The sequence below is a fragment of the Ranitomeya variabilis genome, chromosome 4, assembly GCF_051348905.1.
Source record: "Ranitomeya variabilis isolate aRanVar5 chromosome 4, aRanVar5.hap1, whole genome shotgun sequence".
NCBI lineage: Eukaryota > Metazoa > Chordata > Amphibia > Anura > Dendrobatidae > Ranitomeya > Ranitomeya variabilis.
In genome coordinates this window covers 58,922,074-58,935,834 of record NC_135235.1, presented here as the reverse complement: position 1 = coordinate 58,935,834, position 13,761 = coordinate 58,922,074, and the positions used below count along the sequence as shown (strand labels likewise).

The 13,761-nt window shown below is 41.8% G+C and overlaps 1 protein-coding gene and 1 long non-coding RNA gene across 5 annotated transcripts in view; one reads left to right on the top strand and one right to left on the bottom strand.

The window, feature by feature from the left end:
* The window catches only part of EXOC6 (exocyst complex component 6), a 273,281-nt gene that overhangs the window by 56,313 nt on the left and 203,207 nt on the right, over positions 1-13,761 (bottom strand). For all 4 annotated transcript variants that reach the window (XM_077258584.1, XM_077258586.1, XM_077258585.1 and 1 more), the window contains one exon: positions 6,299-6,372. In XM_077258584.1, the coding sequence (XP_077114699.1) occupies positions 6,299-6,372 (74 nt within the window). The remainder of the gene's footprint in view (positions 1-6,298; positions 6,373-13,761) is intronic.
* Positions 2,668-7,878, top strand: LOC143769751 (uncharacterized). The gene is made up of 4 exons (XR_013214473.1): positions 2,668-2,741; positions 6,489-6,579; positions 6,819-6,995; positions 7,617-7,878. It is a non-coding gene; the product is annotated as an uncharacterized LOC143769751 (long non-coding RNA).

Sequence of the window (13,761 nt, the reverse complement as noted above, 5' to 3'; positions counted from 1 at the left end):
GTACGTTGTGCCTGTGGTTCCTTCTGCTGAGCCTCCTGCTCCGGTGTTGGTTGAGGGCGAGTTGGAGTACGTGGTGGAGAAGATCTTGGATTCTCGTCTCTCCAGGCGGAGGCTTCAGTACCTGGTCAAGTGGAAGGGCTATGGTCAGGAAGATAATTCCTGGGTGGTCGCCTCTGATGTTCATGCGGCCGATTTAGTTCGTGCCTTTCATGCCGCTCATCCTGATCGCCCTGGTGGTCGTGGTGAGGGTTTGGTGACCCCTCACTAAGGGGGGGGTACTGTTGTGATTTTGCTTTTTGCTCCCTCTAGTGGTCATTAGTGATTTGACTCTGGAGCGTCTGTCTTTTCCTATATCCTCACCTGGGCCGTTAGTTCAGGGGCGTTGCTATATAAGCTCCCTGGACCTTCAGTTCAATGCCTGGCATCGTTGAAATCAGAGCTAATCTGTTGTGCTCTTGTCCTCTGATCCTGGTTCCTGTTTTTCAAGCTAAGTCTGCTTCTTTGCTTTTTGCTTTTGTTTTGTTTGGTATTTTTGTCCAGCTTGTTCCTATCTGTATCCTGACCTTTGCTGGAAGCTCTAGGGGGCTGGTGTTCTCCCCCCGGACCGTTAGACGGTTCGGGGGTTCTTGAATCTCCAGCGTGGATTTTTATAGGGTTTTTGTTGACCAGATAAGTTATCTTGCTATATTCTGCTATTAGTAAGCTGGCCTCTCTTTGCTGAACCTGGTTCATTTCTGTGTTTGTCATTTCCTCTTACCTCACCGTTATTATTTGTGGGGGGCTTGTATCTTGCTTTGGGGTCCCTTTCTCTGGAGGCAAGAGAGGTCTTTGTTTTCTTCTCCTAGGGGTAGTTAGATTCTCCGGCTGGCGCGAGTCATCTAGCGATCACCGTAGGCATGATCCCCGGCTACTTCTAGTGTTGGCGTTAGGAGTAGCTATTTGGTCAACCCAGTTACCACAGCCCTATGAGCTGGATTTTTGTATCTTGCAGACTTACACGTTCCTCTGAGACCCTGTCCACTGGGGTCATAACAGGCAATACCATGAAGAGTTCTTCACGAGAGAACATTACACGGGTGCTACTCCTGGCATTATGGTGTGGGGGTAGCATAATGTACAGAAGCCAGACCCCTCTAGTTTTCATTCCAAGTATACAAACAGCTCGGCGTTACATTTAATTGGTTGTGAAACCAGTGGTATGGTCATTTCTCCAAAGTGTTCCAGGAGCCATTTTGCCAACACGATAATATCAGGATTCATGGCCTAACCATGCTACCGTGAGCTGCCAGCATGGCGTAAACATGCTACCATGGCCTGCAGCGTCTCCAGACTTGTCTTCTCATTTCTGGGAAGTCATTGGTCAGCAATTGCAAAGGGAGCAGCCATCAGCGGATCTTGATGCTTTGTGTGTCCAAGTGCATTCAGCGTGGCAGAACACTCCGCAGACAACCATTAATAACCTTTTTGATAGCAGCCAGGGTGTGTAAGTGCTTAGATTTCTGCATGTGGCGCTCATACTCCGTACTGAGTAATACAAGATGTTTTTGAAAATGTTGTTTCTATTTTTTCATCATTTGCATATCACTAACATGTCTATCCATCCTATGATTTCCAGAATTCCACTTTTCTTTCTTGTCGTTGAAATTTCAATATAGAGGAGTGTATATGCTTTTCACCTTATTTCTGTATTAGTCAATTTCATTTGCATCTGAAATCTCTATCCACTAATCTATTGGATATTTTTATGAAGTCTGGGGGGTAGAAGTAGGGCAATGGAGTCCCTGATGGCTTGGAAACTCATAGAAATCATTTCCATACAAGAAAAATACAGCAAAGGTACAATGACATATGATTACTGAACTGATGATGTCACCCTGTAAGGAAGAGTACGATTACTAATAATACAATGTGAATGGTAGACTTGATGTAAAGACTTGATGTAAAGACTTGATGTAAAGACTTGGTACAGCTGCCAAATAAGAAATTCCAAAATAAAAAAAAATAAAAACTTTCTGGAGCATTGCATTCTGAACATGTTGCCAGTATTGGAGTTGTTGAGATAACTGGCTTCCATTAGCTGCTGGTGATTGGCAGGGAGATCAAACTGTTTCATTCACAGGTCAAGTATTCTTTAGAAAATGAAGGGCAATCCTGCTGATCTGAAGTTGAGCTCTGGTGTCTGCCAAAGTCCCAAACCTCCAGCTCTGTAGCCTGGATGCTCAGATGCACACTGGTATCAGCCCCTACCTGTCATCAGCTCCTCTGAGCAAAGCAGGAGCCATCATGGGGCTTGACCCGGGGGCGCTGTACGGGTGGCCAGGTGAACCCTCATCTACTGGACCTACTTCCTTATCTTTCACATGTTAGAACCAGGCAAGAGTATCACATTTTGGCCATAAAAAACAGAAGCTTGACCTTTCTAAGGAATTTCACGAAAGACAAAAGGCTCAGTTACTTTCTAACAAACACTTGAAGAAAAAGCTGTCATTCAGCGCATTACTGCGAGCGCATCGCACGAAAACAAACAGAAAGCGGCTGCGTGCTGAAAAAGCAAATTGATATGGAGATCTTATCATTGTGTCATCCGCAGCCACGATCCTAATAATAACAGAACATTCCACGTTTCCACGGCACATGGACATTTCTGGAACTCTGAGAACATTCCACCACATTCCAAGAGCAGTGGAATCAGGGGCGGACATATCAGTGGTGCAACCTGCGCCCGACGATGGGCCCTAGAGGTAAGGGGGCCATTTTCACCTCCAAAGCAGGAGGAATTGTTGATTATGATGAGCTGCAAAGGGCCCATATACTGTTCTTGTACAGAGGCCCTCTTCTGTCTGAGTCTATCAGTGGTCCGGATAAGTTAAAGGGAGGCTAATCAAAAACTGACCTATTGCTTAAATCAGATTTCTGTTTAAAATATATTTTTTAAACATTTTTTGTATTTTTTTAACCTATCAAAATTTGTATAAAATAGAAATTTTGCAAATTTTCACACTAGCCGTTATCATTTTATTCAGGAAACATGTGTACATAGCGAGGATGAACAGACGCCGACCCTAGCTTTTGTAAAGAAGTATATAATGAGCATGCAAAGGTCATTGTGAAGGGCGGGGAGCAGGGTCACTAGGGAAGTGGGGAGTGGAGACCCCTAGACCGATCTAACGTTACACTGTCTGTCCTATCGTCCCTATATAGGTTCTGCACCTATCGCCGAGCAGGATACCTAATCTCTGCCTCACCCTGGCAATAAGCCTTGCACTGGGGAGGACAGGATGAGCGCTAGTCAATCCTCACTACCTCTAAAGGCAACTGTTATAGACAAACGAAACAAGAGAACACTTAGCTTGAGAAGACTTAGAGATAAACACCAACGTCCTTCAAAATCCAAAAAGGACGATAGCCGACAGCTTTCTGCTCCAAGCCTCAACAGGGAAATGCATAGGAAATAACACCCACAACTCCCAACAGGAAGTTGGGAGTTATAAACACCCAGATCCAGATGACACCATTAAGGCTGGGGAAGGTGGCTACTAGTCTGCAAGGCCAACCGCTGAAACCTTCTGCAGCCAGATGCAGTGCGACTGTCTGCAGCCTTTGACACACCCGTGACAGTCAGCCGTGACATAACCTATTGTGATTGGTGGAAACTGTGTTATCAGCTGTGTGTAGAGGAGTTACCAATCGTTCTGATCCTTCCTCTGATGATAATGTGCCTGCTGAAAACTGTTCCTGAAAGCACACAAAGTAAGAGACTAAAAAAGCCCTAATGGCCAGCGTGAAAATAGTAAAATTACTATTTAATTTATTCATTTTTAATAAAGATTGTGATTGGGAAAAAAATTATCTAAAACATGTTTTAAAAATACATGTAACACAAAAATATGATTTAAACAGTATGTTATTTTCTGATAATGGCTTTCATTTAAAGGGGAATTCTCGGTCTAGGAAACATATTCCCAATTTACCAATTTAAGAATGTTCACACACTTTTAAGATCTCTGCTTAGAGTCATAGTAGGCCTCTTCATCTGTCTGGTAGCATGATGATGACACAGAATTAGTGAGGGAAGGAGAGTAGAGTTGTAGATAGATAAGAAAGTACGTGATCCTTCAGAAGATGTAGATGGGAAAATCAGTGCAGGAGTGAAGCTGTTCTAATACGCGGCAGCATGTGCAGCGTCCTGGACACACAGACCTCATATCCTTTATGTATTTATTGGGAGGTACACACTCAAAAGAGCAACGTCTCAAACTATGAGCAGGTTGGAAACTGCATAAGTGGGGTCTGAAAATGAATGAATGAAGATTGCAGACTGAAATAAGTGCCACATTATTAACTAAAGGTAAGCACTAACATTTTTCCCATGTAAAAGCCGTCCATAAAATGTATTTCTAAAAAAGAAAAAGTGTTATGATATTATTTTAATATGAAAACCTTTTCGAATTGTTAGCGATTAGTGATGAGCGAACGTGCTGGGATAAGGTGTTATCTAAGCATGCTTAAGTGCTAACCGAGTGTCATGCAGGGGTTGCCTAATAAACAGGCGACATACATCAAAACTATTTTTTGAGCATATCGAAGACACTCGGTTTGCACCTGAGCATGCTCAGATAACACCTTAACATTCACTCATCACTATTAGTGATGTCTTAAATTGGATAGTATCCATTAGTGAGGACTACGTGTAGCACGTGTAATACTTGGACAGCGACCATCAGCAATATCTAGGTAATATAAAATTGTAAGCACTGGTTTAAGTCGTCCTCTGTTCTTACTTCGTGATCCATTTTGGCTACTGCAACTTTTTCCGCAAAGGTTTTCCTCTAGGTTGAGTTTCTCATTTTGGACTACTAGGCTCAGGGGGAAAAAATAATTTCACTAACCCTGACACAAGACCCGGCAAAGCCCAAGAGGGTCCTAATGATGTAACCTAAGTGTTTGCAAAGCTATGTTTTGGGTTTTTTGTTCCCCCAGAGATTTGGTGTCAATTTCTCTTCCTAAAAGAAAGTTCACTGATGACTGTTACATTCACTGAAAGTTATCATCCATACTTCACATATTACCACATTTCTTCACAGTCTGGTTAATGGATTGAACTCAATACATAGTAATAATTCTATCACACATACAAGATTCTACAAAAAAAAATGCAAATAATACCCAATAAATACAAAATAAAAATATTAAAAATAATACCGTAAATGCAAAATAAAAATGCTAAAAAAAATCTACTACACTAACCAACTTTTTTGCATGTCTGGTCAGTCCTTTAAAGGTCCCATATGACCTTCTAGAAGGCAAAATGTGCCAGAATTTTTGCAGAAAAGGAGGCAAACCAGTAGGAAAAATAAGTATTTGATACACTGCTGATTTTGAAAGTTTTCCCACCTACAAACAACAGAGAGCTATGTAATTTTTATCGTAGGTACACTTCAACTGTGAGGGACAGAATCTAAAAATAAAATCCAGAAAATCACATTGTATAATTTTTTTTTTGTGATTTTCTAGTTTTTATTTTTAGATTCTGTCTCTCACAGTTGAAGGGTACCTACAATAAAAATGACAGACCTCTCCATTCTTTGTAGGTGTAAAAAACTTGCAAAATCGGCAGTGTGTCAAATACTTATTTTCCCCACTGTATATGGCCAAATTGTATTCTAAACAGTTTTCTTTGACAGTTTTGAAAAAAAAAAGTGTCTGCAAAAAATGTTGAGGATCCTAAAAACATTCTAACGTAACCCCATGAGGTGGCTTTAGGAGGAGAAATACCATCAAAAGAATAAAGAAGGGGAACCCAGTGGATAAGTTATTATATTGCCTAAAGTATTCCCTTAAACTGCCACAATTTCTGTGCTCCACCATATTTCTGTAATCTAACCCACTTCTTGTGTCTCTGCGATCTCTAGAAACTTTCAAAGTCAAGTTTCATTCTGCTATCGCTATAGAATTGTCCCATGTCTAGTCTGGTGGAGAGTTGATTTCCCCGGACTAGTCCTGTCTACCATCTGGTAAGCACATTCTTCTGTGTACAATTTTTCAATTTACATAATTTGCAAGAGCCACATCACCATCATCATACTTTGACTACCCGACCAGGGACTATGGGTCTAAAATGAGTAATCCGAGCAGGTCCCCGGTGGCTATTTCCCACCCCATTCATCATGGCTGATAGGAGGAGACCATCGCCTGACTTACGCTGTCTTTGAATCTTATATGTGGTTCCCTTTACCATCATGTAGAAATTACAATGACAGAGACATAAGAATCACATATGAATAAAAACACAACTTACTTGTCTGAGGTCAATGAATGCCAACTGCAGCGTATCCTCCTGGAATCCAGGGACTGGATCAGAACTTGCAAACACTGAAAAAGCAAATTGATAGAATTTTACATAAGATGCTTCATCATTTATTTTCTTTAACTGACTGTGATTTAACAACTGAAGAATAAAACATGCGTCTGAAATTATTAATATTCAGGACCACGAGGCAAATAATGGCGGCAAATACACTCAACAACAAGCACGTCACCGGCACCACCTGCAAGTCGAGTCAAGTCCAAGGAGCAAAGGTGAGATGACTTGAGGTGCTATTATTTTAAATCCTTAAGGTAGGAAACTATCAACAATCGTGGTAACTGTTACTCGTAATATTTCATGAAAGGCATTTTCCATGTTGCTCTTTATAACTTCATTTGTTATGAGTTGCTTGTAAAATTCTCATCAATTACCGCTCATAGCACTTTATACCTGTATTCTTAACATGTCACTTACGCACCTTTTCTTCTCTCAATTACATTCGATTTTCAAGAGCTTCTCTGGCTTAAGATGAAAACACACAACAAGCTATGATCATGGAGAGCTTACTGATGCCCCGAGGGGAACGATTACAGGAGGGTTTTTCGATGATACTAATTCTGAAGCTGTCAACATATTTGAAACATCTGCTTTTGTTATAGCGTCTGCTCCTTGGAAAAGTCTACCTCTGGTGAGACAGTCATTAAGGAGGATACCCTCAGAGGTGGGAGGGAGCTTAACGTGCAAGTGTGGTGTAATCCTCTAAGAATCGGCGAGGAATGCTATTCTCTACCTCTAAAGTGGATGTCACCATACAGATGTCCAGACAGAGTGATTTTTTTGTATTTTTTCATTGGAGGTTCTTGGAAGTCTTTAGAATAAAAAAAAAAAAATCTTAAAAGGAAGATAAATGTGATTGGATTACCTAAATCATACCAGCTGTCAACTGTGGAATTGTCCATACAATTCTCGCTGGTGCTTTAATTTGCACTTTGTATTTTCATCGAGTGTCATAACCATAAAATAAAGCTTTGACGATAGCTTTACTTTCCACTGAGTCCAATTTATGTCTCTATCTACTATGAGTGGATCAAGGCCCCCATACATTGTAAAGTTGTCCAAACTTGCCGATCATGGAGGAACTGGCCAACCCTTCAATGTGCACGAAGGCCTCCTGACTGTCTCTAGACAGATGATGTTAGGGGAGATAAGGACCAAGCAGTTTATATTGAAGCACCCAATCCATTTGCTTTCCCGTCTTAGGAAGTGACAGAAAGGGGTGTCTTTCTGTGTTTTTTCCCCTCTCTCCAAGGTTGGCCAAGCTTTCAAGTTAATGGTGAAGTAAGGAGAGGCAGCTGTCAACTAAGTGAGTCAATGCCCCCTGAGGAAGCAGAGGACGCGAAACACGTGTTGGGAGGTGATGTGGCGAGATGTGCTGTTACTTCAACCTATTATTGGTAATAACCTGTTTTGACATGCATCTATCAGCCACTGTGTTCAATTTGGGCGCATAAATTGTCTGTGCCAGAGCATTGATAATGTAATTAGAACTATCATATACTGTATTATTATTTCTGCCGTTACTCTTCTCTGCTACGTACAAGAGATGGGATATGTAGAACGTTATATGTAATGCCTATGCATATTATTCTTTACATATCCTGATTTATCAGGGAATTTGGTTGATGCCACGCTCTGACACCATTATACAACCAGGGATGAATTCCTGACATACACTTATTTTATATTGGTTATGTTGTTTTTTAACTGACCCAAATAAAATGTTGTAATCTTACAAAGGTTTTTTGGACTCCTATTTTTCTCCTGTGTTTAAATGAGTCAACGAGTATCTGAGGTCCTTTTAGATGAGACAATCCAGGTCGATGGCTATATACGAGCCCATTGGAGGTTGTTTACCGGCCAACGAATATTCCGCACTCACAGAACAATCATTCATACAGTCGTTCTGTGCAGATAGAATATGATGTTACCATCAGCACATGTCTTGTTTGCCATCATAAAAATCATCACCCCTGATGGACAGCCATTTTTGCTCATCCGTCAGGTGATTGCCGGCAGGAACGACATTTCCTACGAAAGCTCGTTTGCCAATTTTTGGCTCATTTAAAGGGGCATCTTCAAGTTAGTTGCTCTTTGATTTTATAGTTCTACTCATTATAAAGCAAAGTCCTGGACCAGGAACCAATCTAGGACTATGAAGACCACATGAAGCAACCATGGTTTCTCAAAACAAACCAGATACAAAAAGGAGGACACTTCTGCCGTCTGGCACGCAAATATATAAGGATATCTGGTGCTCACACAGATCTGAAAATGATGCAACGGACTTTTATTCTCGTATGTTGATGGCATCGTGTAGAAATAAATATATATAGACACTTTCCAAGTTTATGGATGAGAAACAGTCGCACATGGACATGCGGCAGCAGCAACCTCCATAGAGCGAAGTTGTTAGATCAGATCTCTTACAGTAATAAATCGCAGCAGAAGAACACGGCAGCAGTAAACCAAGGATTCAAGTTTTACGGGACACAAGAAAGACAAAAGTGCATCCTCTCTGCCTTCTATCCTACCCTGGGGAGGGACTAATCATGCGATCGCTCCCATACAGATGGCCATGCTTAATTTATGCTTCACACTACACACCTGCCCTTATGAATGCCATCACAACACATCATAAATTACGGCTTCCAGTTTGGACTGTCATATTTCCTGGCCGTGCTTTGACTCATAATGTATAATGTATTCTTGCATTATAAGTCATCATAAAAACAGAGATTTGGAGCTGATGACATTTTTGACTATATTGGAAGCCGATGGAGAAGATTGGAAAAGGTTTTCCTTTTTTGCACAAAGCATTTACATTATAAAAAGGCATGTATGATATAAGACCCCTATTAGGACACAAGAGCCCCACAGCGTGGGGTCCCCCACTCACAAGCCCCCTCTAAGCAACGGAGATAAGGCTTCTCCTCGAGAATTGACACTACTATGTATTACATGATGACCATATATTACTACATAAAATATACGACTCTGCCCTTAGTAAAGGGGTTGTCCCACTAAGTTCACTTATCAACTATCCACAGATGAGTAATAGCTGGTAATAAATCTGTAGGGACCCCCACAAGCCTGAGAATGGGGGTCCCAAATGTCCCCAATGTGATTGGAACGGTGGGGTGCACGCATGTATGTACGTCTGCTCCATCAGTCCCATAAAAGTGAATGGAGCGGGGTCATGCATGTGCACGGCCACTGCTTTCATACAGGAAACTTTGGGACCCTTTTCACAAGATCGGTGGTGGTCTCAGAAGTCAGACCCCTTGGCAATCAAATATTTATCGCCTATTATGCTGGATAGGTGAAAAAATATATTTAGTAGGAAACACAACAGACTCAAAACTATGATTTTACTTATTATTAGCAAAACTGAACAATATTTTTTTTTGCCAGTAGAGCAAATAGGAGATCGAACCTGTCCTCATTCTATGCAGCCCATAATAGGAACACATATTCTGGGGGCAAATCTGCCAAGAGAGGCGTCAATCCAACTGGAATGACCCCGTTAATTACAACCTATTAATACTTTTTTCAGTAGAGTTTAATAAATAAATGATCTACAGATTCAGCTTTCTCTTTTGTACTATATAAAGATACAACCTTGTGTAGCCCTCCACTGTGTACCGAAATATACACCGACTGGAGTAGAATACTGCACCTGGGCTGCAAGATGATCATCCAGCCGCAGGAACCTGGCTCTGTATCTTAGAGGGGTGGGATGGTCCAGCTTTTATATTGAGAAGCAGCACTATGCTTGTCCATGGACAACGGCTGATATTGCACAGTTCAGCCCCATCCCGTAACTGAGGAACCCTTTTAAACTTAAGGCCTAGTCACACTTGCTGACCCTGTTCGTTAATCTATCGTCGACCAGCTATATACAAGTCCATCGACGGCTGATTAATGGCCTCTTTAGACATGTCAACCAGAATCCTATTGGCAAAAAGCAATCATGAATACGATTGCTCAGTGTGCATTGAAAAAGATCATTCTCAGCAGCACATCTCCTGTTTACACTGGACACTGTGCTGCCGAAAAAAAACGATTTTAATGCCTGAATGATCCAATTGAGAGTTCATCGATTTTCATCTTGTGTAAACATGGTGGCAATCACCCGACGAACTAGCAAAAAACTGCTTGCTATGCTATGCATGCTGCTGTGTAAATAATCGACAATTGAGCGTCTAGGAACAAGACAAAAGCCAAAACCCCACTATTTCAGATTAAATATACAGGGTTATTTCCAAAATTAAAAGTTATCACCTACCCAAAGTATAGGTGGTAACTTGTGGATCCGAAACGCCCCCTCAGAATGGAGCAGTGGCGACACTTGTCCACCACCTCTCCAATCACTCTCTATGGGGCTGCCGGAAGTGGCCAACTAGAGCGCTCAGCTACATGGTCGGCCACTGCTCCATCCTGACGGGAAGTTTCATAGCCTTGTTGATGGGATTGGCCTGACCCCACTGATTAGCAAGGCATTACCTATTCCTTGGGTAGCCGATAAGTTTTAATGATGGGGATAACCCTAAGCCGTGCTGTCTTGCTGTACACAGTATGATACATCTCAATAGTTGACGAGTTACATTCTTGGAGCGTGTTGGCATGAAGCTCAGATATGATATCGGCATGGCCATCACTAATTATATCCAGCGACTAAAGTCTCGTAATCGCCACATTTTAAAACTTTAACTTCCCTTTACTGCAGTCTCCAAACTAAGAAATAATGATACCGAAAACCAGTTGCGCGGTCATTAAAGCCTGCACATTAAAATGTAGGATGTTGTAGAACACAACCGCCCCTCCTGCGTCTGTAAAACCTAAAAAGCCATTTATCAATACAATAGGAAGCTACCTGCCATTTGTGAGTTATTTGCACACTCTGAGTGCTAATGGAACTGTCACCAATGTAGCCATTAATCCCAAAATGTCAAAGGAGAAAAGCTGGAGGAGGCCGATGAGAAAGGTTATAAATCACGAGGAACACAGGGATGCACAGAATGTGCCTGACAGACCTTATGAATGAAATCCAACAATAAAAGCAGCTTTTACATCCAGATCTGCTCCTATGTGACTGTCATTAGAACAATAGGAGGCTCTTCATTGTATTCTCTTATCACGTTGTTACTTTTCCCGACGCTTTGTAGGATAACGTTCACCATCGCTGAGTCGTTTCGAAAGCAACATACATCAGGAGAAGTCTCGTTATTCGCAATTAACCAGCAATTATTGAAACATATTGCTTATATCGAAAGATGTTATTTGTCTCGGTGCTTCAGGATGGTCCATATGGCCATCTACAATCAGTCATGTGTCAATTAGCGCCTCGTACGTTGGATATTTTTTTAATGAAGCAGCAGAATAAAGCCGTCACATGTTGACGAAGTCAGAAATGTTGATTGCCTGGTATTTTCCATTTATTGGCTGAATCTTATTAAAAGCCTTCATTTTGGCTCAATGTTCAAGTTCCTTGGGAGTAGTAAGAACTGCAATCCTTTTATCTCATAAAAATAATGTCAGAATCACTCCGTGTAATTAAAGGGGATGTATGGCTTAGAAAAAAAAGTAATACAGGGTGGATAACCGTAACGAAAATCTGATGATTTTGGCAGACCCAGATGTCCATCTCATGTAGGGGTGTCCGAGGGCCACATTGTCATACAATAACCTTTTCCAGGGGCTTCAATAAAACTTAAAGGGGTATTACCATCTAAGACATTCATGGCTTATTATTCTTTTAGAGCACCTTTAGTTGCTGAGTGCCTTTAATGTCTGATAGGGGCAGCTTCCTCTTCCATGACTGCTGTTTGTTCAAGGATAGATCCGGCACTCGTCCAAAGAAAGCAAGAAAAAGGCCAATTTTGTTCCATCTCATTTAAAGCCAACAGTAGAGAACATCATGGGAATCTTTACGTATTTCTAACCTCGACTCCTGAATTATTGCTCATATGACTAAGAATTAAGGACCCAGGAGTCAGGGTTCGAAATGTGTGAAGGATGTGAAACACGTGAAGGATAGTTTTTCTTGCCATCATCCTCAGTTTCCACCAATAGGGACTACAGTGTTCTTGTCTACCACAATCAGCCTGCCAGAGAGGAGGGACCACACATGTTAATGGGAATCTGTCAGTAGAATCAACCCTCGTCAGCAGTCTGTATGGACAGGTAGGTCATAGGAAGCTGAATAAAATGATACCTTGATATCTGCAATCCAACATTTTACTCCAGAGAAATCCATGTTTTTCTAAATATATAAATGAGAAGTTAAGATCTTTGGGCGGACACTGATCTCCCTGAGAGTCTGCCTCCAGAACATGAGACCTGTATTGGCTGACAGTCTGCTCTCCTGATCTCACTGCAGAGCTGTGTTTGATTACAACTAACATAGTACACAGTATAGCAGAACTGAACTTTGTCTTATTACAAACACATTTGCAACTGCACCTCTCCTCTTCTGCTGTTAGCTCAGCTGCAGACCTGTGCCTGATTACAACTAACTTTTCTTTAGTTTTCATCTCATACAGCCAGTGTAGGGGAACAGGCAGTATAGCAGAGATAACAGCACTATGAGTGTGTCAACCTCACCAGTTTAGGTGGATCGTCTAAGCCCCAGGTCCGGGTGGGCACACGGACCCTGGGCGTTGATAAAGTGAACTGGAAGGCACGTGGGCAGTGAGGACTCGGCACACTCAGGAATCTCAGGAGAAGCAGGAAGGACATGGCCAAACCCAGGGATGGAAGCAAGTAAGGCACAGAGGATGGAGCACATCAAACAGAAGTCTAGTAACTCAATCACAAGACACAGGAGTGTGTGTGTCAATGGGTCTTAAATGGGTCTGGGAAGATTGTGTCATCGATCCATGCCAGGCAACTTGCAAAACCCAATGTGGAGCACAACAAAGGGCAGTAAACCCAGGAGAATGGTGTGAAGCCTGAAATAACCAGGACAGGTGTGTCAAAGAGAGAATTACAGCTACAGATGTGTTTGTAATTAGTTCTGTTGTACTGTCCCACCCCCCACAATGCCAGCCTTTTAGATAGAAGCTGAATAAGTGTTATTTTAAATCTGGCACAGCTCTGCAGCAGAGCGGAGAGCCCTATTACAGGGCAACTGCAGGCGTAAATGTGTTTGTAATGAGACAAAGAAGAGGTCTGCTGTGTATGATGACAACTGTCAGTCATTACATGCCTTACCCTGGTTACACGTCCTTTCATTTACCATAAGCTCTAAAGGCAGATTCTTAGGGAGATCTATGTTCGGCCCATAGATCTTAAAAACGTGAATTCCTCTGGAATAAGACATCGGATCGCAGATATCAAGGTATCGAGTTATTCAGCTTGCTATGACTTACATGCCCATATGGATGGCTTAGGAG